Here is a 27,528-nt window from a genome sequence, read left to right on the forward strand (position 1 = left end):
CTAATATGTTAGTGAGTCTTTGATGTTTGTATTATCTCCAGTTTCATTATTGCAAAGACTATTACAAACATTTTTGTATAAATTATTATTTTATTCCATTGGCTTTTTCTGATGTATATTACCAAATGGAGGATTATCAGATCAAACTGACTTTAAAAACTAAGAGCATAGAACATCAAATTCTACTCATTAAAAGAAAAAAAATACCCAATTTTGAGTCATAACAGTTAAGAGAAAGGCAAAAGAGGAAGAAATAGAAAAAATTCACTCATTTATTCAACAAATATTTGAGCACCTACTGTGTGCTAGGCACTGTTCTAGGAATTTGGGATCCTTTAGTGCATAAGAAACAAAAGCTTCCTGCTCTAGTAGGGCCTATGTTCTAGTGGGAGAAGATAGACAATCAGCATAATAATAAATGAGCTAATTATATAATAAGCCGGAAGGTGATAAGTGCCACGAAGAAAGAAAAATAGAGCAGGCTGAGGGGAATCAGGAGTGATGGAGAGACAATGGAGGGAAGTGGTTTGTGATTTTAAACAGGAGTTATTGTGTAGGCGGCATTTGAGCAGAGACTTAAGGGAAGTGAGGAAGTAAGCCATGTGATATTTGATGGAATAGAGTAACAGTCAGAGGGAAGAGCTCCTGGCTAATAATATTAGGTCTCCTGGAGAAGCAGCAAGGAGGCCAGTGCAGCTGACACAGAGAGAGCGAGGGCAAGAGGGAAGAGGGCTGAGAAAGGCCAGGCAGGGGCCGTATCAGGTAGGGGTTTGTAGGTTCTTTATAAGGACTGTGATTTCTACTCTAATTCCCAAAGGAGTCTGTGGAAAGGGCACATTGGACTTGCTTTCTTTGCTGGCAAATGCTGGACCTGTCCTTGACCCCTGAATCCAAGTCTCTGGGAAGGGACCAGGGAACTGTTGTTATTTCTGACAAATTCTTTAGGATGATTCTGATGTGCAGTCAGGTTTGACACCACTCTTTCTGTTCAAGGATTCCACTATTCTAAATTAAAAGTAGTTTAGTAAAAGGAAGTAGAAATTTCACAGCATCCCCAAATGTTGGTGATTTAGAGATTTTGGGGATTATCTAGGAAATTGGGGCCCCGAGGTTAAGTGACTTGCCCGAGGTTATAGAGCTCTAAGAGGCAGCCGTACGTTTTGGATTCACCCTCCTCACTCTGAGTTCAGTGAACCTTCCACGTACCACGCTACTTAACACACACTCTCATTTCACTGATCAGGTGGTTAGATTTCCAATAAGCTCCACCATTAAGAATGTAGTTTGAATCCAGAAGTTCTGTAAGGTTGATTGGTTGATTAAATGTTTGGTTGTCTAAAGATTAATCAGAAAGCTGCTATTGTTTTAACCTTTTTGGTTAAGAATCATTTAGAATGTATTAATCACATTTTCTGCTTTAGAGGATTTCTGGAAGTGTCACGCCATTTTAGAATGGGAAAAGACCTTAACTGTTCATGAACTTGCAGTGCCTCTGGGTCATACTTCTGAAATAAGCTCTTATTTGACATCAGTATAAAACATACAGGCCATTCAGCTGAACTTGGACATATTTGAGGTTTAGTTTTTGGAGAAATTTCTGATTTCGTTTGCTTTCTTTTGATTCGTTTCTTGGACATTGACTGTAACTAAATTTTTTTCCCACCTAATTTAATTTTTTTATAATGTTGGTTTCTCTGGCCCTATTATGTAACTTAAGCCTAAATGTTATCTGCAGTGTCTGAGCTTGTAGGCTTTGCTATTGTCTTGGAATGCATTGAAATTGTGGCATGGCAATCAGTCCAGAAATCACGTATACAAGCAAGAACTCAGGCCTCAGAGCGAAGCTAGGGAATGATTTCAGGTCAACCATTTCTCCTTCACTTGCATACTTGCACATGTTTCAGTGACCAGAACGGTGCCCACAACAGGGCAGATTACACATTCCCACTGAGAACACTTGGTGGAGATGATAGGGATGCATTATTATTTTTTTTCCTTTTTCTAAGTCAGAATTGGCAGTGGGAGCTGTGTCTAAGGAAGATATTGGAACTCTTGCTGCTCTGGGGATGGGAGGAAAAACGTATACCTAGTGCATTCCATCTTCTCAGAAGAGTTGCATTCAGGGAAAGGCACTGGTCCCAGTACAAAGTGTTCAATTAATACGCTAAAGCCGCTCGGTACTGTTTAATAGCTACCTTGATGTTATCTACTCTCTCAAGACTTAATCTTCTTCTTCTTCTTTTTTTTTCTTTAAATGTAGAAAGATCAAGCTAAATTGGTTTCTGGGTGATTTGTCCCTTCATGATTCGGCCTCCAGCGTTCTCCACCAGAAGACCGCTTGTAATTTCTGTTTTATCTTCTTGTCTTCAAAAGCCTCAGCCAGTGACTGGCCCTTTTCTCTTCTGAGTGGTTTCCTCATAGTGACCACATTCCTAGAGGAAACTCTGAAGTGGACACTGTAGCATAAGAATTAACATGGCTCTAAGTTTCACAAAAAGCTGCCCCCGATAGCCCCTTGAAGGATGACTGAAATGGGCATATATGAGAGAATCATAGATAAGCGTTAGGAATGATTTAACTCCTGGTCTAACATGAATCTGGGGTTGGTATGGAGAGTAGCAGTTTTGGAATTTAACTATGATGGTATTTGCTCAGATTCTGAACAGTCCCTTGGAAGCAGAGCAGATGGCAGCCGTGAGACTTGGGCCTTTTTCGAATGAATGATTATCTCTCTGTCTTGACCATTTAATGTAGTGCTCTTATGGCATGGATAGGGCCAAGGAAGCATGGACCCAGGGAGCCTGGAGGGACCTGTGGAGGAAGCCATGATGCTGGGGAAAGAAATACCACTCCAGCTGGGGGAGAGCTACCAGCAGGAAGCGCTCAGTTCAGCTGTCCGTCTCATAAGGGGATTGGCTCAGCTGAAGAGAGCCACCTTGCCCACAGTTGCTGAGGTGACCTACAAGTCATCTTGCGTGAGTATAAAGGCCCATCCTCCCAGCCTCACCTCAGGACAACTTTGAATCCTCATCCCAACTACAGATATCCCCTCCCCCCTCCCCCCACGACTCCTTGCAGGGATGGCTGAGGCTTTCATTAAGACCATACCCTAGCTCAATCTCCTCCCCCCTATCCTCCCTCCTTCCCTTCCAGTTGTAGATTTCAAGAAAGCTTCCTAATAAACCTTTTTTTGCCTGCTAAACACCATCCTGGAATCTGCTTCTTGGAGAACCCAACCTGCACAGAAATTTTATGAGCAATTTGCCTGTCCATTAGAAATACAGCATAGTCTTTTTTTGCAATAACCAAAGACAGACTTCTTCATGCCATCAAAAAAAAAAAAAAAAAAAAAAAAGACAAAAGTTGGAAGGTTGGAGTACTAAACTGAGAAGCAGAGAAACAAAGATAGAATTAGGTTAGACTAGTTCTTTTTCCTCTCCATATCTGCATTTGGGATATGGGGTGACATCTTGCTTTTCTATAATGGTTAGGAGCTGTCATTTGAAGTCTTCAGCCACTCTAAAAGTTGATAGTATGGAGAGAGAAAGGAAGGGAAGAAGCAAAGAAATTATTTCAAATTGAGTACTTCTTTGTCCTTGGCATTAGGACTGTGTTCTTGCCCTTGCCCCTGTAAACAACTCTAGATGGAGTCCTTTCTTAGACCACCCCACTTGTCCCCTCTGCCACTGTGGCAGCAGGCAGGAATCACTAAAAGAGCCAATGAATAAATGGCAGTGCTGTCTCGCATCTCGAATCCACATTCCATATCATGGGGAGACTGAATGGCAGCCTTGCTTCTAAAGGTATTCTTACTCAAGCGTGGCCCATGTATGCCTCACTCGGACAAGTAAGGGAAGGCAGTTTTGAATGCCCAGCCCAGAGTATGAGGAAGAGGCCTTGACAGCAGGAGGCTGGATGGGGGTGAAGCCAGGGTGAAAATTAGGTGACATCCAAGCAGGAGGTGAAATCTCTGGAGGGGAAAGCCTAGAACCACAGGACAGCTTCCTCCGTTCCTTGCATGGATCTTAGGGGAATTTGTGTGTTTAAGGGTTCCTTCCTCTGCAGGGTGTCCCATCCCTTGGCATGAACCTCCAAACGTTGAGGTTAGACATGGAATGGACTTGTGACGACTCAGCCCTCAGAGTACGTGGGGGAAGTGATGGGCAGACTACGGAAGCATGAGGTCTCTCCCTAACTCCCTGAGTGTGCCAAGGGGAGAGCTAGTCAGTTGGGTGGGCTTGGGCTGTTGGGGAGGGGCGTCCTGGTGTTTTTGCTCAGGCTGTGGTAAAATGTGTTCGTGAAGGGCGAGAGGCATATTGCAGGGCTCCCCAGGGCTTCCCAGCCCTCAGGGCCGGCCCGGGGTGCGTGCGGCGAGGGGCAGCGCGTGCAGAAGGGACGAGGCCTCGGACCGCGGCGGAGGAGGGCGGGCGCGGAGGCGTGGTGCCAGCTGCAGCGCGCCCGGGCCCCGCGGGCCGAGCCGAGCGGCGGGGACACTCGCCCAGCCGGGGAGAGCTCGGGGAGCGCCGGGCGGGGCCGGGAGGGGCGCAGTGGGGCGCGAGCGGCCGCGGCCGCGGAGCGGGGGCTCCCGGGGAGGAAGGAGGGCGGGAGCGAGGGCGGGAGGGGGACGCGCGCGGACCGAAAGTGGGGAAAGAAGGTGTAGGCGGGCGGGCGCCCTGGCCCAGGGGCCGCGGGCGCGGGAGCCCGGCCAGGTCGAGCTGGGCGGCGGCGCGGGCCGAGCCGAGGGAGGAGGGGAAGGCGGAGGCGCGGGGAGCGTGTTTGGGGCGCCGCGGCAGGGAGGGTGGCGGCCGCCGGTGCGCGCGGGGCGCTGTGTGTGCGCGCTCTCCCTCTCGGGGAGGAAGATGGCCCAGAAGGGAAAGTTGGGGTGACGCGAGCAGCCCCCGGAGGCTCGGCGGGGGCCGCCGCGGCGAGCCCGACGGAGCGGCAGCCAGGCAGGCCGGGGGGGTGGGGGTGGGTGGCGGGGGGGCGCGCAGTCCGGGTGCCTCCGCCGCCGCCGAGGCGCCCGCCCCCTCACTGCAGGTGGCCGCGGGTGCCCCGGGTCCGGGCGGGCGCGCGGGGGAGCCCGGCTGAGGGATGGGCTGCGCCCCCAGCATCCACGTCTCGCAGAGCGGCGTGATCTACTGCCGGGACTCGGACGAGTCCAACTCGCCCCGCCAGACCACCAGCGTGTCGCAGGGCCCCGCGGCCCCCCTGCACGGCCTCTTCGTCCAGACCGACGCCGCCGACGTTATTCTCCCGAGCCGCGCGTCGGGACCCCCGGGCGCCACTCGCGTCCGCAGGGCCCGCGCCGAGCTGGGCAGCGGCGGCAGCAGCAGCAGCGGCAGCGCGGGCTCCGCAGCCCCCGCCGCGACCACCTGCAGGGGCCGGAGGCGGCACTGCTGCAGCAGCGCGGAGGCCGAGACCCAGACCAGCTACACCAGCGTCAAGGTAAACCGGCTCAGGCTGGTGGGGGGCTGCCCGCCCCGTCCGGGCGGGGCTGGCCTGAGTAGGGGGCTCCGGCGGAGTTGAGTGGCCGTGACGCGGTTGGCTTGGGAGGTTGTCACTAAGGAGGAGTTTACTTTTCATGTGTGGGAGCCGTGAGGGCCCGGGAAGCGTGAGCAGAGGAGACCCCTGGAGGGGTCCTGGGAGCTGCTTCTGGGGGGCCGGTGGAGAAGGGAGCGCCGTGGGAGGCCGGTGGGCTGGCCCCGTTTCTCACTGAGGGAAGGCAGGCTGTGGTTCCGTTAACTCGGGAGGTGGGCTGGGTTTCACGGAGAGCCTGCCGTGGCTGCTGCACGAAATCTCAGCCCCCGGCTCGAACTGGCCTGCCTCGTAGGTGAGACCCGGTGCAGACCCGGGGCGAGGATTCAGCTTTTTACCTGGGAAAGGCAGCCAGGCTGCACGGAGTCTTAGCCACGGGCAGCGATGTGGTGGGGATTTGTGAATGAATGAGGGTGTTTGTGTCGTGTGGACAGAGGTAGGAAGGGAATAGAGGAAGAGGACCAGAGTGGAACCTGTTGTTTGTCACTTCTTTGGGTTCACCGCATCCTGGGCATAATTGAGGGCACCTGGCTGTGAATTTGGAGGGTCGGCTGAGCTACAGTGAGGGGCCGTGGTTTCCAGTGCAGTGCAGCTGTCTGAGGATGAAGATTCTGAACATACCTCTCATCTCACGGGAGAGTGGAATTTTGAGGAAGCGGAAAAAAAAGTGTTTAAATTATTAAAGCAGTCACTAGCAATATCTTAATGGCAAAAGAAAAACGATTGTGTTAATAGTGCCCTCCTGTATGTTCTCAAAATACTATTAAATTCAAGAGGGTTTTCATTGTGTGAGTCTGGCCACTGGGCCTTTTATCGTTATAGGAAACAGAATGACAGTGGCACATCCCATGGGAAAAAAATACATCCCTATGACTCTGAATGTTATTTAGAATCACAGCTTTTACATGGTCAACAGATTACCAGGAACCTTTGCATTGATTATGTGGCAAAGAAAATTGTATGTTTAGTACTTGAAAACTTGTTCAACAGTTGGCTGAGGGTGAATAGGCACCTAGCCTTTATTGGATTTTGTTACATGAAGCTTACCTGAGTTTATTTATAGTTGTAGTGTTTCTCTGGTAATAGTCATATAACACGATAATATAATAATCATGATAATAAAAAAGACCCTTTACTAAGCACCTACTATGTACCAGGTATAAGCTTTCTCTTCTAGCTTTTGAATCTTAACTGTGTGATGATAAAATATCCAAAGACCAGAGCCCTGGATTCGTGACAGTACAACTTACCAGTTGAACATTTGTTATAGAGGCATGTGCCAAACACTGTATTTTTCTTTTGTCAAGCTTTTTTCCCCCCACACTGGTTCTCTCTCTCTCTCTCTCTCTCACACACACACACACACACACACACAAAAGGAAGGAAGGAAGAAAGAAAAAAGCATTAGAAGCAATTTTAGGGGATTAAAATGATATATTTGGTGGAATAATTAGGGATGTTATTTTAAAAAATAACCTTTTGCTTTCTTGTTGAAAAGGCAATTTGAAGATCTTGAAGTAGTTCAGAATGGTGACAACTTACGAACTCTGTGATAATTTTTTTTTTGATTGTGTAAGAGAAATTGTATATTTCTGCCTTTTAGAGTAGCAAGACCTAATTTAATACCTGGCAACTCTAGATATTCCATGTTTGTGTATTGAAAGAAGGAATAATGAATGAATTCATTCTCCATGTTTTAATACTTCCCTCAAGAGGCTACTTAGCAAATGGAGGAAAAACTGGAGGGAAAATGAGTCCCAATTATTAGCAGCTAGTATAAACTTGTAGAAATATCATTGCTACTTGGCTGAAGTGTTAAAGGCTTGACCTAAATAAGAATTTAACTCACATTGCTTTATCAAAAGGACTTTCAAATAAGAGCTTAATTCATTCCAACCTTTTACTAAGAATGTTGGGAATGAAACTGCTGGTTCAGTGATTCAACACTAATTTGCATGTGTAGATCTCGGAAACTATATATTTGAAATTACATTTGAGACCAGAGTTATTATTTATACAAGTCATACAGAATTATTATCACAGAATTGCCTTAATATATTTAATAGTACCCTTTTAGGACTTGTGATTCATTGTTATCTTTTTCAATCTTCACATGTTCCATACTCTTTTGAGGATGAGGCAATTTTATAAAAACTTTGCTTGCATTTCTTTTTAGAATGAGAATTCTTCTGCCTTAACAGTTTGAGATAGTTGCTAGTCATGCCTGCCCCCCCTCCATCCCCCTTTTCCAAAATGCTCAGGGGAAAAAAATAAAGTCCTTGCCATTTGGTCCTGTTTACAGTGGTGGTGGGTCATAATAGTTTTTTTTTTTTAATTTCCTCTTTGTACATCAACTATAAACCATATTCTCATTATCTACTTGGTCTCTGGTATTCCCCAGGGTGCAAAAATGTGTGCTTGATCTCTCTCTCCTTTTTTCTAGCAATAATTCATCTCATTAAGCTTTTAGAATGATGAAGCATTATGATGTCAAACATGACGTCAACAGGAACCTTCCTGAATACTAATTTATAAAAAAAATTATAAACATTAATAATTCATAGGCAGTACAGTGATATCATATGGGTTTCCATTTCTGGTAAGAAGTTAGCTTTTTCTCCCGATTGCTATAAAAATGCAACTTCCTTGTAATTTGTCTCCCTCTTGTTTGCCTTTTTAAAAATAGTACTCCAACAGGAGACTCCTGCAGAATGCTCACTCATCATAATGTGCCAGTTGTATAATTCCTGTTCAGAAATCCTCAGGGGGGATGGCTGAACCTCTCTCCGGGAAGACTGGGGGTGTGTGTGGGGGGGTTCTTACGAGTCGTCTTTTCTCGTACCAGCTGTTGCAGCTGGGAGGCAGCCAGGACTAGGCAGCCAGCTGTAGAGACGAGTATTGATAATATAGTCAACTTGCAGCCATCTCTGGGTGGGTAACTATTTTGTGGGTCAGGCACAGGACATCACTAGTTTCCAAATGATTCTGTGTTGATAGGCAGCATCAGCAGCTCCCTCTTTCTCCTCCATTCATTGCACTCGTTTATTCATTCAGCCAGTATTTGTGCCCGACTCTGTTGTAGATGCTAGGGATTCAGTGACTATCCATGAAGTTTGGCAAGCAAAGCCTAATGAGGATGGTGAATCTTTTGTAAGAGGGTGTGCCTAAGTCACTGATTAATGACGTCTATGTTATCCATTCCATGGCTTTCTGAATCAGTGAGGATAATCCCAAATTGATTGTATATAAAGGGAAAATAAATATTTTTCCAACCTTCTGGTAAATAATTAATGATAACAAATAATAATTTTGGTAGTAATTTATTTGGGGGAGGGGTAGAACTATTGTGAAAAAAGTCATTTTTGTCTGTTCTCTAAGTCAGTATTCTCTAGTGTACATCGGAACTACCTGAAAGCCTTTTTAAAATGTGGATTGCTTGGCCCCACTTCCAGAGTTTCTGATTTAGTAGGCCTTGGGTGGGGCCTGAGGATTTGGATTTTTAACAAGCTTCTAGGATACGCTGGTGTTGCTTTTAAAAGAACTGAATTGACTGTTGACCAAATGAATTAGGTTGGGGCTGCCTCTAGCAGAATGGGTAGTATTGCATGTATTTGGGGGTACTAGTCGCAGCCCTGCCTTCATCGTCATTTACTTCTGTAGGGGCAGCCTGCCATCTCCATTCGTGAAGTCAAACTCCGAGCCTCCAAGGTTAGCTGGAAAGTCTCTAAGTGGGGAGAATGTGCACCGGGTAGCCAGACCACTCTGGTTTCTTGAGGTCTGACTTACCCTCAGGATCCACTGGGTTTGCAAGTCCTGATAGCTTGCTCTGCCATCGCAGCCCCTCCCATGCCTCTGCCCTGCTGGGGCCCTGTCCTGCATCATGGGAAATTGCAAGGCAAGGAGGAGCTTAAAATGGGTCGATGTGACATGATATAGGCTCATATTCAGTTCTTAGCTTTTGGAGTTCTTGCTAGTCCTTTTCACCGTATTTTTCATTTTAAAATGGAACATAAAGTTTAGTAAGACCAATTGAGTCTTGCAAGTTGATTTAGTAAAACTCAGATTTATTTTCTACCATAGCTCATTTCATCACAATTTAGTCCCTCTCTTTCTTCCAATGTATTAATTATAGTCAGTGAGAAAATCTTTCTAATTTTCACTGCTTTCCTCAGTAATTAAACTAATTTTTAAGAAATATCAGGTAATTCTCCCTTTTGATTTTGCTAGCTAAGCCCTCAAACCAGAAAGATAACGTAGTGTAAGATGCTGACTTTCAGAGGTGATACTTCTCTATAGAAACTCCCCCCATGGTGACCACCAGGCAGGACTTGGGCTAAAGCAGGACGGGACGTGCTGGTCAGGGCAGAACAGAACCTATGGTACCAGGCTGGTGAGGGCTTAAGGCCAAGAATCAGAATAGCAAGGAGGCAGTGAGCCCTTTGGAACCAGGCGGGAAGGTAGAGTCCAGAGTCTGGAGGAGCAGGTGAGCATTTCAGGGCTAGGTGGGCAAGTCAAATCTGGAATTCAGGGGCTCAGCAAATGTGACCGCTGTCAAGTTAGGTTGAGACCTCTGACTGGGGAACAGAAGGTGTTTACTTTCTTTTCTGTTTGAGGTTCTCTGCTCAGTGTAAAGAGCTTGGGTCCCACAGGGGATCCCAGTGACCAGTCAGAGGGCTGTAATTAAACCCTGCACCTAGGTGAGGAAAGACTAACTCCTCACGTCTTCCTCGCACCTCGTCAGATGGTATCTGGGCAGGAAACAGATAGCATATGCACAAGGGTTCAACTGAAATTATTCTACTGAAGAGACTATTACAGATGGCCAGATGAAAGGAAATCAAGAAATGATGCGGAAGCCCCCTAAAACTCAAAGAAGAGGCTACCGTTACCACCTTGAAGAGGTAACAGTAGGGAATGGTTATGGGAATTTGAGAAACCAAACCTGTTGGTCAGGGAAGCCCCCAGAAGCTGGGGTCTTAAGGAGGACTGCAGTCATTGGAGGCCTGGGCCTGGCATGGAGAGCCAAGGAATAAATAACCTCCATGCTATTGTTTTCCCCTCCATTGATCTCCAGCCAGGACCATTTTTGTCCAAACACACCTGGAAAACAGAGGGCAAAGGAGCCCATTGATTGAGGCTTTCCAGAGCAGGATAGAGAGAGTATCCTGACCATACCCCAGAAGGCTCCCTGAAATAAGTGTCAAAAAGATGTTGGACATTATTGGAGGTACCCTGGTAAGCTCAAATTGAGATGGGCAATTTTGATGATTTTCTGAAATAATGGCATTTTTAAATGGCCACTTAATGTATTATTTATGTTTCCTATTTAATGATTAATAATATTAAAATATATTCACTTACCTTGTTTGGAGACCTTTAAGTTTTTGCTGAAAACCTATGCTCCTCTTCAGTTCACTCTCCACCCTGACTCTGCTGAGGCACTTTCTTAGTCAGCTTGGGCTGCTGTAACAAAATACCATCAACAGTGTGGCGTACACAACGGACATTTATTTCACACTGTTCTGGAGGCTGGGAAGTCAAGATCAAGGTGCTGGCAGATTCCGTGCCTTGGGAGAGCTCTCTTCCTGGCTTGCAGATGGCCACCTTCTTGTTTTGTCCTCATGGGGCAGAGAGCAAGCAAGCTCTGGTGTTCCTCCTCTCACAGGACACGAATCCCATCATGAGACCCCACCCTCATGACCTCATTTAAATCTAATTACATCAAGGAGCCGCCTGGGCGGCTCAGTCGGTTAAGCGTCTGCCTTTGGCTCAGGTCATGATCTCGGGGTCCTGAGATCGAGCCCCGCATCGGTCTCCCTGCTCAATGGGAAGTCTGCTTCTCCCTCTCTCTCTGCCCTTCCCCACCCCTTACACTCTCTCTGTCTCAAATCAATAAATAAAATCTTAAAAAAAAAATAAATCTAATTACCTCCCCAAAGTCCCACCTCTAAATACCATCAGGATTAGGGCTGCAATGGAATTTTGGAGGACACACACATTTGGTCTGTAAGACATGTTTCTATCATTTCCACTGCCTCTTGCCCACTGCCCCCATCCCTGTGATCTCAAAGCCCAGGAGGGGGCCGTGAGGGGAGAAAGTACTCTTTCTCATGTTCAAAGTTCCCCAAGCGGGAACGCAGCTTAGCCAGTTAATTACAATTTTCTCGGTTTGTACTTTCCTCCTCTCTGTACCTTTTCTCCACAGCCTCAGAAAGTTGATCAACAAGTTTTACTATGTGTTTACAAGCTGATATGTTTACTAAAGAATACATATATTTAATACACTCTTAAAAATGTTTAAATGTGCTCAGGAGTTCATATTTAGAAATAGCTGTTACCTTTAACACAGTGGAAGTCTGGGTAGTTATTATGTTTTGATAGAAAATACCACCTTTTTAACAAGTTGCAATATAGATTAGTTTAGATTTGGCTCTTAATAGCTTCATCTCCATTTTCTCTTTTTTCCCACTGGTGGATAAAAGCCAGCTTTTTTTTTTTTTTAAGATTTTATTTATTTATTTGAGAGAGAGAGCGAGCACAAGCAGGAGAAGTGGCAGGGAGAGGGAGAAGCAGGCTTCCTGCAGAGCAGGGAGCCCAATGCGGGGCTTGATCCCAGGACCCTGGGATCATGACCTGAGCCAAAGGCAGACACTTAACTGACTGAGCCACCCAGGCACCCTAAAAGCCAGCTTTTACTTAGGATTACGATGCCTCACTCTTTACCATTATCTTCTTTCATCTCTTCCTTTCTGCCCCCTTAGGAACAGCTCACAGACAAGTAGTTGAGAAGCTTGTGATTGCTATAATAAAAATCAAGAGTCTCTTTTACTTTTGGGTAATCCATCAATGAAAGAATATTTCATGGTTGCCTCTTATTTCCAAGATGATTCAAATTTTCGTGTATGGTTTGTACATTTTGCAACGAGGTATATAGAATGGATATAATAATATCAGGTATTATTTAAGTCCTTGCCATCTGTGGACCCCTTCACATACACTGTTTCACCCAATCTACATAGAAACACTACGAGCTGCAAATTGTCATTACCATTTCACAAATGAGGAAGAGAAGGCTCCAAGAGGTGGGAGAAATTGCTCAAGGTGAGGGCTGAAATTTGAATACAAGATTGTCTGAATCCAACTCCAGATCCAGCTACTCAGCTTTTAGTGCCTCTCACACCAGCCTGAGGACCCAAGTGTGGGTGCTACTGGAACTGGGGTGTTACTGAGAGCAGAGTGGTGATAGACAGGTGATGGTGAGGGGGAACAGTCGGGGGGCCTTGTGGCTGAGGTTTCTCCTCTTACGCATTCATTGTCACCCCTTCTGTTGGCTTGAACTGGTATGTTGTTTTGAGATGAGTGGAGAGTGCAAAATGCATACAGAATTGGAGAAGTTTGGCAGCACAGTTGTCATTGTTTTTAACAGTACGTGGCATTTGTAAGTGTTGTACAGATATTAGCTCCTAATAATCCTGCAGTTGCTATAATTTCTGTTTTGGTAATTAAAACGAGGTTTTGGTATTTTGATTTTGACGTTTTTGAGACACATATTTGTGTCTTATTGGAAAATGTATTCCACTTACAAGTAGATTGATTTGGCCAATGTAGGTGACTAACTGGATTTAAATATAGATGTGATATCTGGAAGCTTTGGAAACTGCTGCCATAGACATGGGTTCAGTCTGCATCCGCTGAATTTCCGAAGGCGATGGCATGGTAGAATCTTGCCAGTTGAAGGTGGAAGCTGGGGTTTGTTGAGTGTTCCATGAGCGTTGCACCTGCACAAACCTTTGGCCTTTAAAGATCAGGGCCTTGGTGTTATCTTGAGGTGGTTCTGTGCGGAATTCTTTGGCATAAATCTATAACCTAAAGCATTCATCTACAGCTGGGCTTAAAGCCATTTTGCATAAGCGCTGTTGGTTTTTATACTGCTGCATTTCAGTGGTGTCAGATGTAGTATACTGTTGGAAAAAATGATACATTGTAAATGTAAGGCCCGTTTTCTCTCAGAGAGGAAGGTGTAAGGATTGGCTAGGGATGGCGTTGCCTGTGTGAGTCACAAAACAGAGAAGACCCTGAGTGTTGGAAATTTCTACAGAAAGACACATGAGAGATTTTTTAGCAACCTATCATGCAGGGTGACATGGATAAAAAGAAAAGTGCTGTTTTCTGACGTCAGGTCCCCAAATAACATGAAAGCTCTAGACTTGGAAGGTGATGAGTTCAGACTAGCTGGGGCTTTTGTCCACTCAAGGGTTCCTGCTGAGGGAGCTTCAAGCAAGAGCAATGGCCAAATGGAGAGGAAAATACTAGTTTTTGGAGGCCAGTAATGACCCACTGGCCCAAACCACACTTATCAAGTAGTTTCGGGGCATTGGAGGTTCATCTTCATTTTCCGCTTATGAAACTGATTGACAGTCTTGGCCTAGAAACCGGTTGTGAGGAACGCAAAAGCTGCTCCATCTGTTGATGCTCCAGCAGCGTTTTGATCCGAGCCATAGCTCGAACTGAAACGTTTTCTTTTCCCCACAATCGAATACAAACTTGGGCTACAGTATCTCCTTTCCAGAGTTCCCTCGAGAGAGTGATTCCCAAAACAATGATGGCCAAATAAAGGTAGAACAGAGCAAAGGATCAGCTTTGTCAGCGACCGCCAAGCACTGGTTAATATTGCCTTCCAGGGAGTCCACCACATACGTGCTCTGGGAAGTAGTGCTGGGAGAGGAGACTGAGGCAGATGGCTTGGCCTGAAGCTTCCTGCCCTCTTCCTCCCAAATCTATAAGGCTGAGTTTGCAAAGCCAGTTCTGGGACCCCTTACACGTTGGACACCGCCTCCCCCCACCCGGCCTTTATGTCCCTGTGGTCGGCTTCTCTGTCTGTTTACTGAGTCGAGGGTTACCCTGGGTGAGCTTTCCAAAGCCCCACCTCTCTCTGCAGTGATCTGGCCCCCTAGGACCATGAGACTGCAGCGAGACTTCAGGACTGACTGACAGATGAGGGAGTCTTCATCCCTTTGGGAGGAGCTGGTGGAGGGAAGGGGTTGTGCTCCATTCTGAGGGTATTGACAGGGTGGAATGTTGCAGACACTTTCTTCCCTCACCTTTGTGGAGATTTTCAGGAAGGGGGAAGGAGATGGGGCAAAAGGCCAGAGCCTTTTCTGTGTGTCAAAGGTGAGAACTTTGAATAAAAAAAAAAAAAAAAAAAAAAAAAAGACAACCCTCGCTTTTATATGCAGATTATGTGACAAAAACACTTTGTAAGGCGTCTAGTTGGTATCGGGAAAGGATTTTCATATAGAAGCAATGTTATACATGGCATTTAGGTTTCTAGGTTAACCCAAAAAAAGTATTTAGACCATTATGTAGCTGGAATATATTTACAATGTTGTGAGAGAAACGTAAAATTGAATTAGAACTAGTGTTTCTTTTCTACACGTGTCCTTTGGGAGAAGTGGGTTTAATTAGAGGGCGATGAAGCAGATGAGGGAGAACCTGCGGCGTTCACCTCAGGGAGTGGTGCTTCTGCCTGATGGTTGGCGTTCTCAGGAGGTGAGGGAGAGAGCTGGGGTGCAGGGACCAGGATCTCACTCCCAGGGACTCAGAGCTGTGCTGTGACACTGTCCTCTTTTCATCTGGGCTAGTTCATCTCCAAAGGCACTAACAGGGTGTATATTTTAGGTGCTTGTTTCTGTTTTATCTACAAATACTTCTGTCTATATCTTTTAACTCTTAAGAATTCTTAAAAACAGGGGCGCCTGGTGGCTCATCTGTTAAGCGTCTACCTTCGGCTCAGGTCATGATCGCAGGGTCCTGGGATCGAGCCCCGCATCGGGCTCCCTGCTCAGCAGGAAGCCTGCTTCTCCCTCTCCCACTCCCCCTGCTTGTGTTCCCTCTCTCGCTGTGTCTCTCTCTGTCAAATAAATAAATAAAATCTTAAAAAAAAAAAAAGAAATTCTTAAAAATAAGCAAACAAACACGAAACCATTATACACCAAAAAATTGAACGACAACTGTCTTAGTTCAGGTCGCCATAACAACAACAACAAAAATGCCATAGACTGGACGGTTCTGGACGACAGAAGTTTACATCTCATGGTTCTGGGGGGTGTGAAGGCCAAGATCATGGCGCCAGCAGATTCCGTGTCTGGTGAGCAGCTGCTTCCTGGTTCATCAGTAGACATCTTCTTACCGTGTCCTCACATGGCGGAGTGGGGAGGGCACTCTCTGGGATCTCTTTTGTAAGGGCGCTAATCCCATTCACGAGGGCTCCACCCTCAAGACTTGTGCACTATCTCTGAATACCATCACACTGGGTTTGGATTTCAACACATAAATTTGGCAGGGACAGAAACAGTCTATAGCAACTACTTAATATCATTTGATTTTTCTAATTGCTTTATTAGTTTTTACAGTTTATGGGTATCCAAATAAAATTCACTCATTACGACTGATTGATAGATCCTTTAAGTCTCTCTTAATCCACAGGTTCCCCATGCCTCTATCTTTATACTTGCACTTAGCTTGTTGAGGACCCTCCATTGTTTGTCCTGTGACTATTCCCCCGTCTGCATTTTACTTCTTGCATTCCTGGAGTGGGTCGAATGTGTTTTTGTGCCTTCTGTGTTTGTTAGAAACTCGCAGGTAGATTTACAGGTTTGATCAAATTATGCTCAGTTTTGGGGGGTGCGGGTGGGGCAAGAATGCTTTTTCAATGATACTGTGTTTTCACAGCAGGAAACACATGGTTTTTTTGTTTTGTTTTGTTTTTTGTTTTTGCTGTGATGACCATTGCTTACATTCATTCATCATCAGGGGGTGTATAAAATAGTGATATTCTCATTGTATCATTTCTTCTTATTAGCTGCAATGTCTCTAAGAAGGAAAATTTACTTCACCTCACCAACTAATTGGTTTCCCTGGGATACAGTTTATGTAGGGAAGGCAGGTTAAATGCCTCAGTTTTTCCCCTTATTTCCAGTTTTCAAAATAATGAGTTGATACTCTAGCATTCTCCTAAGGTGATAAGGAATTTTTTTTTTTTTTAACTTGTTTCTTTGCTTGCTTGCTTAGAATCATTATGAATCACTATGGATCACACATTTATTTGATGTGTGTTAATTCATTGCAGTGATTATACAATTTGGGTGTCCAAATTGCCCATTAATGACTGGAGGGAGCGAATTCAAATTAGTAAGGCACTTTCCTCGAAGACATAGTTTCAGCTAAGTTGATTAAGTTATGCCCTTATTCTGAAAACATTCTTGTAGATGAGGACTTGCTAAGCGTGTGGAGGCGAAGGCCCGGCTTAGTGCCTGCCTAGCCGTTCCTAGTCATACCAAGCCTCTCATATCATGGAGCTTTTGAGAGGATCCACTGTACAAGGCCCCACTGCAGCTCCTTTCATGTAGTTTTTGTGGCTACAAAAAGACAACCTGGTGTGATGGGAAGATATTCACTGGCCCAGGCTTGAGTTCTAGCTCGCCTTACACAAGCTTTGTGACCTTGGAGAAGCTGCGTAACTTCTCCTAAGGTGGGAATAATGCGCTGTCAAAAAGATTGGTGTAAGTATAACAGATGTACCGTCCCTGTAAACCTTCTCAGTTCCCACGAATGTGTGTGTACCTCTGTGTGTAACTAGGTCTTTGAAATCTGGAATGTATTTTACACTTACAGGGCATCTCAGTATAGACTAGCACATTCCAAGTGTTTACTGGCCACATAGTAGCTACTGTGTGGAGGAATACAGAATTATAGCGGAGGAAAGGAGGAAGAAAGTAAAACTTCACATAAGAGTTCTAAATTGAGCAATTACGATTTGACCTTGTAACTTGACAGGGAGTATAGCACGGTAGTTGGTTGTCTCTTGGTTCTCAGCTCCATACTTGCTTGTCCATATTCTCCTTTGTATTATGTGGGGCTAGAAGTCTACAAACTGCATCTTCCAGATCCTGTTGCCAACTGGTCTCCTCTTCGATTCTGGAGGCAGGAAGTCCAGGTAGGACATTGGGAGTGGGAGAAAGGCAGATATCTTAGCAGTGGCTCTTGCGAAGTATCCGTGGGGGAACTGGAACAGGGATGGTGCCAGCATCATGAGGAGGAGGGAGGGCTGATGGGTTCCAGCCCAGGGTTTCTGACCTCTGGATGTTATCCTCTCACCTTCTGTTTCTCCAGGTCGCCTCCATCTTCTTTTGGCTCTTTTATACCTTCCAACACCTTGTAAACATGCTTTACATCGATTCCTCTCTCCTTAATATATGTACAATGGTTTCTCTTTTTCCCACCGGACACTTGGCATCTGAGGACAGAAAGAACTAGGTTATAATCTCATGTATGCCATTTACTTTGTTCTGTGACTTAACGTCTCTCATTTTCAATTTCTTCTCTTGTGTAAGGAGGATAATAAAAGTCACCGCCTCATAGAATTGTTGGTATAATTTACACATGTATATATAAACATCACTGCTAGCTTTCAACCTCACTCTCAGTTAAGTGTTGTCTACTGTTGATAACAATATACAAACCAATGTTTGAAGGCTTGTCATTTAACATTTTTTATTCTGGAGAAGTTCAAATGCATACAAAAATAGAGAGAATAGTATAATGGAACTTCATGTACATATTACCCAGCTTCAACAGTTATAAAATTAAGTCTTTTCTTTCATCTACACCACCCACTCTCCCCCCTACTCTGGGATTATTTTAAAACAAATCTAAAATATCATATTATTTTAGCTGTAAGTATTTCAGCAATGTAACCTTAAGACATTAGGCCTGTTTAAAAAATAACCATAGTGCTATTAGCATACCTAAAAATTAAAATAATTCCTTAATATCATCAGATACCAAGATAATGTTCAAATTTCCCTACTTGTCTCATAAATGTCTTTTTTAAAATTGTTGTTTGAATCATATTTGGAATAAGATCCACTCGTTGGTTGATGTGTTTCTTAAGTATCTTTTAATCTATAGGTCCCCCTTTCTCTGTTTTTAACCTTACAATTTGTGTGTTGACAAAACTGGGTCATTTGTCCAGCAGAGTTTGCCACAGTCTGGATTTTGCTGATTACATTCCCACGGTATCATGTACCATGTTCTTCTGGCCTTATATTCCCTATAATATTGGTACTTCCATCTAGAGGTATTTTGGTAGGATTCAGGCTTATTTACGTATTTATTTTGGCAAGACTACTTTATAGGTAGTGCTCTGTACCTCCATCAGGAAGCACATAATGTCTGGTTCTCTCTGGTTTTGTGATGTTTGATGATTGTTGCTTAGATCTGTTAATTCATTGGGGATTACAAAAGTCTATCATTCATTTTTTTCTTGCAATACTTCTGGGGTGCTTCCATAAAGAGAACCTCCCTTTCGTCAACTCTTTGATTATCCTGATTATTTTATTATTCACCAGTTTTTAAAATAGTGATTTGATTTTTACCATCCCCCAGTGGTGTTTTTGGTATTGGTATAAACTTATAAGTTTATAAATCTTAGATGTGTCCCAGTCTGTTGTGATCATTGTTCTTACTGATGCTCAATGGTCCTCTCTTTGGCTACTGGGAGTAGCTGCGTTGGCTCCTAGTTATCTTTGATAGGTTTTTTTGCCTGATGATATGACAAGATTTTCCAGTTTCATCGTGTTCTTTCCCAGATCTGGAATCAGTAGTTTCTCTCAGGAACCTAATTCTTTTTATTGAAAGATGGTATTTAGAGACATGATCTGGGCAGTGGAGTGGTCATTGCTCATGGACTGGTTATTGTTTCTTGGCTTTTTAAGTGGACACAGCCAGGAAATAAATATTTTTTAGAGATTAAATGCACCATAAGCTTATATTTATACTTCCAATTCAGATTTAGGACCACGAGGCTTTACTTTAACTCATCAGTCTTGCATTTCTGTTTCTTCTTCCTGTGACATAAATTACTGATTCTTAACAACACTGGGGATAATTCCTCATTTGTTCTATCCTTAGTATACCCACAACAGGCTCAGAATCATCACTGAAAACAGCTTAGTATTTTTTCCCAGTTATTTTTGACATTAGAGTATATTCTACTAGGGCTGAACCAGGAAAGTTATTGTGTTTTTAAGTTGTTTGAATCAGTTCCTTTTTATGTAGCAGTCCTGACAGTGGAATGGTTAGTGATTAACTCACAGTTATGAGCAGTTATGTTCATTTGTTTCATTTTACTTTTGACTTGGTCTTTTTTTAATTTTAGATTTTTTATATTTAATTTTGTTATAATAATATGAATTATTTACATGTTACAAAGCAAAATCTTTACAATATGGTATATTCAGAGATGATTAGATTTAATCCCTATTGCCTATATCCTATGCCCTCCATCAAGTAGGTAAATATATTTAAATTTTTTATAGTTTTCATACCATTGTTTTAATTACACACAAAGGTTTATAGCCTTCATTTCTTAGATAAATGGTAACATGCCAACTCCTATTTCTACATTTTGCTTTTTTCACTTAAAATATATCTTGGAGATCACTCCATTAGTAAATATTCCTCACTTCTTTTTATAGCTGCATAATGTTCCATTATAATCCATACTATAGCTTATTCAACCAACCCCCATTGATAGTTTTTGGATTATTTCCATTATTTTTTGCTATTATAAGTGTTGCTGCAGAGAATGGCCCTGTGTTGATATCTTTTTTATATTACAAAGTCTAAACTGTTTTTAGTACATTAGTGAAATATTTTCTTCCCAGAAAGGCCGTATTTATCTAATCTGGGCATTAACTTCTGCCCATCACAAGAGAACTGTCATCAGGTCCTTTAATTGTAAATTAGTAATATAGGTTTTGCTCAAGCTCAGGCTTAGTATCTCTAACAGAAGCTTCTCTGTGTGTACAACCTGGTCTTCTCTGCTTTTAACCCAGCAACCGTTTCGTTTTCTTGGAGATGTGGGATCTCAAGGAGACAAACTTCTAGAAAAGGTTGGTCCCCACAGTGGTAAACACATCTTTTCATGGCAGCAAAACAGTTTGCCTTTTCATGTTCCCTCAGTTGAAAGTTCTTTGTGGGGGCGCCTGGGTGACTCAGTCAGTTAAGCGTCTGCCTTCGGCTCAGGTCATGATCCGGGGTCCTGGGATCCAGCCCTGCATTGGGCACCCTGCTGAGCAGGGAGCCTGCTTCTCCCTTTCCCTCTGCCCCTCCCCCCTGCTCATGCTCTCCTTCCCTCCAGTCAAATAAATAAATAAAATCTTTTAAAAAAAGAAATCTCTATGCATTGACACTGTCATGAACCCTGTCAGCTTCCATGGAGTGCCACAGGGGGCTCAGCATCGCAGATCGTTTGAAAGAATTTCCTTGAGCCTTCATAAGGACTCAGAGCGTAAGTAACTCCTTATCTTAATTTTAATCATCAAGACCTAAAATCAAGGTTTTTTAAAAAAAATTTTACAAATTTATGCATGGATGTATATTGTTTTATATGTTTTAAGAATATGATTCTAGGGGCGCCTGGGTGGCGCTCTTGATCCGCTGACTCTTGATTTCAGCTGGGGTCATGATCTCAGGTTTGTAGGATCAAGCCCCATGCATTGGGCTCCACGCTCAGTGGCAAGTCTGTTTCTCTTCCACTCTCTCTCCCTTTGCCTCTCCCTTTGCTCTTTCTCTCAAATTAAATAAATAAATCTTTAAGGAAATATATGATTCTATTTTTGTGATAGAATCACATGTCTCATCTATGGATACTTTTCCTAAAGTGCTTTCACATGGTTAATATCATTTATAAATGGGTCTTGTTTTTTTCTTATGTAGATATATCAGTTTTATCAACTAGCAATGCTCAATATAGTTTCTTGGCTTACGAGTTGTATATGAGTGAATGAGGAAGTGCAATGAAGTTGGGGTGGGATGGGGTGGGGTTCAGGAAGATAGGGAGAAACAGCGCATGCAAATATGAAAAAGTAAGAGAGAAATTGGGGGAGTAGTACAGATTGGAAACTAAAAGATGGAGAAAATGATATAGTGGATATACACCTGTGCCTGTCCCAAAGAGACACTCTTAAAGGTATCTTCAGTGTGTGCCATTAAAGAAGGAAGACAGAATTGCTTATCTGCCCCAGTTAAGGGAAATCAAGATTGGGTCGCAGTTCCCTGTGTTAGCCATCAGGTGGTGCTGTCAGACTAAGGCAGCTTGGTTGTCAAACATGGAGAAATTTGGGGGTAGACTGGTTCAGTTCAACAGTTCAACAAATATTTTTTGAGGTCTAACTGCATATCAAACACCTCTGTTAAACTTAGGACTACAAAGATGAAAAAGATGACTCCTTCCCTATGGAAGTTTCTATTCTAGTTAGGATGGAGAAAGACACACAAATAAGTATTTATCTATTCTATGTAACATAATACCACAGATTTAGTGGCTTAAGATACACACATTTATGATGAGTTTCTGTGGGTTGGGAATCCATACATAGCCTATCTGGGACCTCTACATCAGCATCTCTTAGAAGGTTGCCGTGTGTTGACTAGGGCTAGGTCTCATCTGCAGACTCGACTGGAGAAGAATCCTCTTCTAAGCTTAGCGGCATGGCTGTTGGCAGGATTCCTAATTCCTTAATGGCTTTTAGACCTAGGGCCTCAGTGCTTGGCTGGCTGTTGGCCAGAAGCCACCCTTGGTTGCTTTGCCACTTGGACCTCCTAGACACGGCAGCATGCTTCGTCAAAGCCAGCAAGAGGGAGAGTCTGCTAGTAAGATGGTAGTCACTGTCTTGGGTAGCCTAGAGGCAGATGTGACATCCCGTTACCTTTGCTGTATTCTATTGATCAGAGGAAGCTACTAGGCTAGTCCATACTCAAGAGGAAGGGATGACACAAAGGTATGAATACTAGGAGCTGGAAATATTAGGGTCTGCTTGCTATACTGGTGTTTACTATAGCTCTGTAGTGTCTGAAAGAGGTAGGGTTCCACAGGAACATGAAGGAAAAGTGTCTGACTCAGCCTGGCATGGAAATGGCTTCTCAAGTAATGCATTGTCTGAGTGTAATCTTCTTGAGAGACATATAAAGGTTAATTTGGTGTGTATTAACTTGGTAGTGGGGAAAGGAGGTAGGGGAGGGGGATGTTTAAGTAGAGAGAAGAACGTGAGCAGACATTCAGGGTGTGAAATAGGATGGGATGTCTGAGGACCAGCATCTGACAGGTCAGTGTAAACTGTGTGTGGAAGACACGTGAGTCAGAATTATAACGCAAAGGTCAGATTTGGGGATATTTCCTTTGCTAGACTAAAAAGAAAATGGGGACTTTATCAAGGGAATCATGGGGAGGATTTTAGCAGGGGAGTGATGTCATCACTTGATTGAAGAAGACTGTGGAAGATTGATTTCCCTAGTTTCTACAATAATTCACGGTGTGAGATGAAGGGAGCCTGGATTAAAGTAGTGGTGATAGAGAAGAGGCATTAGGTTTTTATGTTTTTAAGTCAAGAAGTTATTTGATGTTGGGACAAGGCAGATGTGGGAAATGGAGCAATTTGGAATGATGCCCAGGTTTGGGCTTAGTTTTGGCAGAACATCCTTGTTCAGGATCAGAGGAAAGAGAAGGGGGGAGAGAGAGAAGAAGAGTGGAAGGAGGAGGTCTGTAAGTGTGTATGTAGGTTTGTAAATTTATTGACTGACTACAGGAGAGCTTAACTCAAAGGGTTCTTTACAGTGTTTATGTTCATAATTTAATCAGTGTCACTATGTAAATTTACTTTCTAGGCAAACCATATGCCTCAGTGATAGGATATAGAATCAAATACAGAATTCATTTTCCTTACAAACAGTTTGATAAAAGAAAAGTTGGTGTTAGAAGCTCAGTAAGCTAAGACCACAGGTCCGGGGCCCCTGACCAGTCATGTCTAGTGCTTGGAATCTTGTAATGTGGTCCCTGAGTGCAGGTCCTACTATAGAACACTAGGTATGAAGTGTCATGTCACTGACTTTCTTTGTGATATAATTCACATGACATAAAATTCACCATTTTAGGGGTGCCTGGGTGGCTCAGTCAGTTAAGCATCTGACTTTGGCTCAGGTCATGATCCCAGTGTCCTGGGATTGAGCCCCATATCAGGCTCCCTGCTTGGTGGGGAGTCTGCTTCTCCTTCTCCCTCTGCCCCTCCCTTCCACTTGCACTCAAATCTCTCTCTCAAATAAATAAACAAAATCTTTTTAAAAAATCCACCATTTTAGGGGCACCTGGGTGGCTCAGTCAGTTAAGCATTTGCCTTCGGCTCAGGTCATGATCCCGGGGTCCTGGGATCGAGCCCCACATTGGGCTCCCTGCTCAGCGGGGAGTCTGCTTCTCCCTCTCCCTCTGCCTGCCGCTCCCCCTGCTTGTGCTCTCTCTCACTCTGTCAAATAAATAAATAAAATCTTAAAAAAATAAAAATAAAAAATACACCATTTTAAAGTGTACAATTCAGTGGCTTTTAGTATATTCATTATGTTGGGCCACCGGTACCATGGTCTAATTCTAGAATATTTCCATCACACCCAAAAGGAACACCATACCTATTAGCAGTCAGTCCCATATCCCTTCTTTCCCAGCACTTGGCAACCACTAATGTACTTTCTGACTCCACAAATTTGCTTATTCTGAACATTTCCTATAAATGGACTCATACAATATATGGCCCTTTGTGTCTGGCATCTTTTACTTAGCATGATGTTTCCACGGCTCATCCATGTTGTAGCAGGTATCAGTATTTTATCCCTCTTATTGCCAAATAATATTTCATTGTATGGCTATACCATGTTTTGTTTATCTGTTTATCCACTGATGGACATTTGGGTTGTTTCCTTTATGGCTATTATGAAAAATGCTGCTGTGAGCATTCTTGTGCAAGTTTTTGTGTGGACATATGCTTTCATTTTTCATGGGCGATTCTAAGAGTAGAATTGCTTGGTCACGTGGTAACTCTGTGTTTAACTTTTTGAGGAACCACCAAACTATTTTCCAGCACAGCTGCATCATTTTACATTTTTGCTAGCATGTAGGAGGGTCCCTTTTTCTCCACATCCTTGCCAACACTTGTTATTATCTGTCTTTTTTATTATAACCATTCAAGTGGGTGTGAAGTTGGATCTCAATGTGGTTTTGATTTACATTTGCCTAGTGGCTAACTCGGAGCTGTTTTTAAGAGTTAAATGGATACCATAGGTGAAGTCTGACGTGAATTTTGTGCTCAGTTCTCTGCTAGATTCAGGGGACCACCCCCCAGAATAAGTGTGCTAATGTTCCTAGTCAGTTTTACTTACACTGCAGGCTTTTACGTCTGGAAGGCAGAGCACACGCATGATTCCCCACTGCATTACACTCATGCATATACCCTTGTGTACCAGAATTCCCCGTGGAGTCCTATTCCAGAGCTCTAGAATCACAATCTAATGGGCCCCAGCTTGTGCATTTAAAAAGGGAAAAAAAAAAGCTACCTGTTTGAGCCATCGCCCTGACTCCAGTCTAAGAGAAGCTATTCACTGGCAGGATCTGGAGGAAAGGCAAGAGACGTGGCTTTTCACGGCACTTTCTTTTGCTGCCATAGGAGGTGCTCCTGAGCGAACGCGGTTCACGATCTCGCAGTAACAATTGACGGGCCACCATTTTTACAAATCAGAAACTAGAGTTTAGGTTTGGTTCAGAAGCTTAATATGGATATGAAATCATTGGAAGCCCTGGAATTAAATGAGGGGCTGGTTTTCTGGTTTGGGCACAATGAGTCACACAGTGTGTGTTGGTTCTTGATATTTGTTTTGCTAATTTAGATGGAATGGTGGTAAAGATAATTCCCAAAAGGTGGCTCATGCAAAATTCATGCGTGGTTTTTTTGGAATGCATTTTCTACATGCTCATATGAATGCGGGATGCAGCTAACAATATGGAGATTCGCAGTACAGCAAACAAAACAAGCCAGGCTATGAAGACTCCCCCACCTCAAAAGGTTGGGGGAAGATCTGTGGAAACCTCCCTTCCTACTTATCCAATTCTTCCTGCTTCTTGTTTGACTAAATAGCATTGCTTTGTCGATGGACCTAAAGTTCCTAAGGAAACATTCTGTTTCTCTTTAGGCTGTTCTTGCCAGGTTATAGTGAAATGAATCAGATTTGGTTTTAAAATAAGATGAGAATTTCAAACCTTCTTTACTAGCTTCTTTTGTATGATAATCAGAGAAGGTAGGAATGATAATAATGGTAATAATGTCAAAAGGGAGCTGTGTGACAAAAGATTTTGCTACATGTTAATTCAACTGATTGCAGTTGTCAAAGTTGCATCAGTCAGGGTCCCAGGGGAAACAGTTTACCCCAGCTGATTCTCATGAAGAGACTTCCATGGAGATTCTAGGTACAAAGGCATGAGCAGAGATTAGGAAAGACAAGGGACAGGGAGGTGCCCCCTTACCGGCCCTCGGGCGGAAAGGGCAAGGGGCTGGGAGAGGAAAGAGCATTGTTTACGAGCACAAGTTATTGCCAGGCCAGGGAGGAGTGGGGAAGAAGGGACCCAACCTCTGTCTCTCCCCACCCTCCATTACCCTGCCAGTGCCTCCCATTGGACGCATCCACCGTGAAGCGAGCTGGGAAGGGAGACCTGGGGTACGGACCTCAGAGGTGAGCCTCGCAGAGCACAGAGCAGAGCAGACAGTGCGAGGGGGTGGTGGTTTGCAACTGGAGAATCAATTTGTACAATAACCAACTATTTTACAGTGAGCACATTCTATTTTCTGTGATTTTAGAAGGTGTTATTTTGGAGGACTTTGAGAAATATCGCAAGTAGAGAAAAATGTTCGTTTATCATTTTTAAAAAAATTCCACTGCTTTTCACATTTACGTATGCAAAAACTTCCTATCTTTTAGATGGTAAACTTCATTACGAAGTCTCTTAAACTTGCATTTTTTCCTTATTTTCCTCCATACAGTGGAATATCCCACTGCGCTGCGTGAACACTGAGGCACAGAGAGCTAGACTGTGTCTTACAGACTGCAGAGGGTGATTTTTCTGAGGAGTGCATGGATATTTGTGAATTATTCCAAGGTGGTCACTTGTCCTCACATCAAATTAGCCCAGGTGGAATTTAGTGGAACGTTTTGGTAGCCCACCGCCGAGGGGAAGATGCAGTGTTAGAGACGTCCAGAAAGCCACACATCTCCCTGCAGACATAGCTGGGAATTATTTTGCGCCATACGCTGATGAAATACACCCACTTGAAATGTTTGTGGTAACTGCGTGACCTGTTTTCTCTGTCGTCATGGGTGTAATTCTCCCAGGTCTGAGGAAAGGGCAAATGAAGCTCTGTGTCTCTGGGTGCCTATGGGGTTGCTAGGAAATGATTTTCAAAGTGCTTTGTGGTGATGCAGCAGGTTGAACTTTTTTGTGAAGCGTTGTCATGGAAACCAAGGGCATCATTGCCTTGTCTGACTAATTTATCTTTTAATGATTAAAAAACCCCCTGTAATCCAGGGTTAATGGATAAAAAAAATAATAATAAAAAAGTGTAATGAGAAAAACCAATAACTTTAAGGGGAATGTTGCTGTAAGTAGCAAATCTTTTGTCTGGGAAGATTTCCCTGGCAACGTAATTCACGTTGGTTGGGGACTTGGCTGTATGTAGTGATGGGAGCAAATCAGTTTGTTTTCCTGCTTGTGTTTGGAGTAAGAAAACCATGATTTCACCCTGTGGCTTATTGCTGTGGGGTGCGATTACTGACCCCAGCTCAGGAGCTTCTCAGTGACGTGGAAGGCAGCACACCCACACCGTGAGTCTCAGCAAGGTTACCCCGGTTTGGTTCCCTGGTCGGTTAGGCTTTCTTCCCCTTCACCCCCCGCAGGACGCCCCCTCCACCAAGAGCAGGCTGAGAGGTGACAGTATAGCGCTTTCACTATGGTGAAATGGTGCCCTAGGCTTGCTCTCTCTGTTAAACACCCGGACACACACCCCAATTCGCTCAGAGCAGATGTCAGAACAGAGCCTGCCCTGACTTCCTGGGGTGGTT

The 27,528-nt window shown here is 43.9% G+C and overlaps 1 protein-coding gene across 8 annotated transcripts in view; it reads left to right on the forward strand.

The window, feature by feature from the left end:
- Positions 1–27,528, forward strand: part of PDE8B (phosphodiesterase 8B) — a 239,340-nt gene that overhangs the window by 21,705 nt on the left and 190,107 nt on the right. For 3 of the 8 annotated variants that reach the window (XM_035014690.1, XM_035014691.1, XM_035014692.1), the window contains exon 1: positions 5,092–5,445. The exons of 4 other annotated variants lie outside the window; for them this stretch is intronic. In XM_035014690.1, coding sequence (XP_034870581.1) covers positions 5,092–5,445 — 354 coding nt within the window. Of the gene's footprint in view, positions 1–5,019; positions 5,446–27,528 lie in introns of those variants that run through there. One more of the 8 variants, XM_035014693.1, reaches the window with a different exon arrangement.

This window comes from Mirounga leonina, unplaced genomic scaffold (assembly GCF_011800145.1).
Source record: "Mirounga leonina isolate KUSES-001 unplaced genomic scaffold, KU_Mleo_1.0 Mir_168, whole genome shotgun sequence".
Lineage (NCBI taxonomy): Eukaryota > Metazoa > Chordata > Mammalia > Carnivora > Phocidae > Mirounga > Mirounga leonina.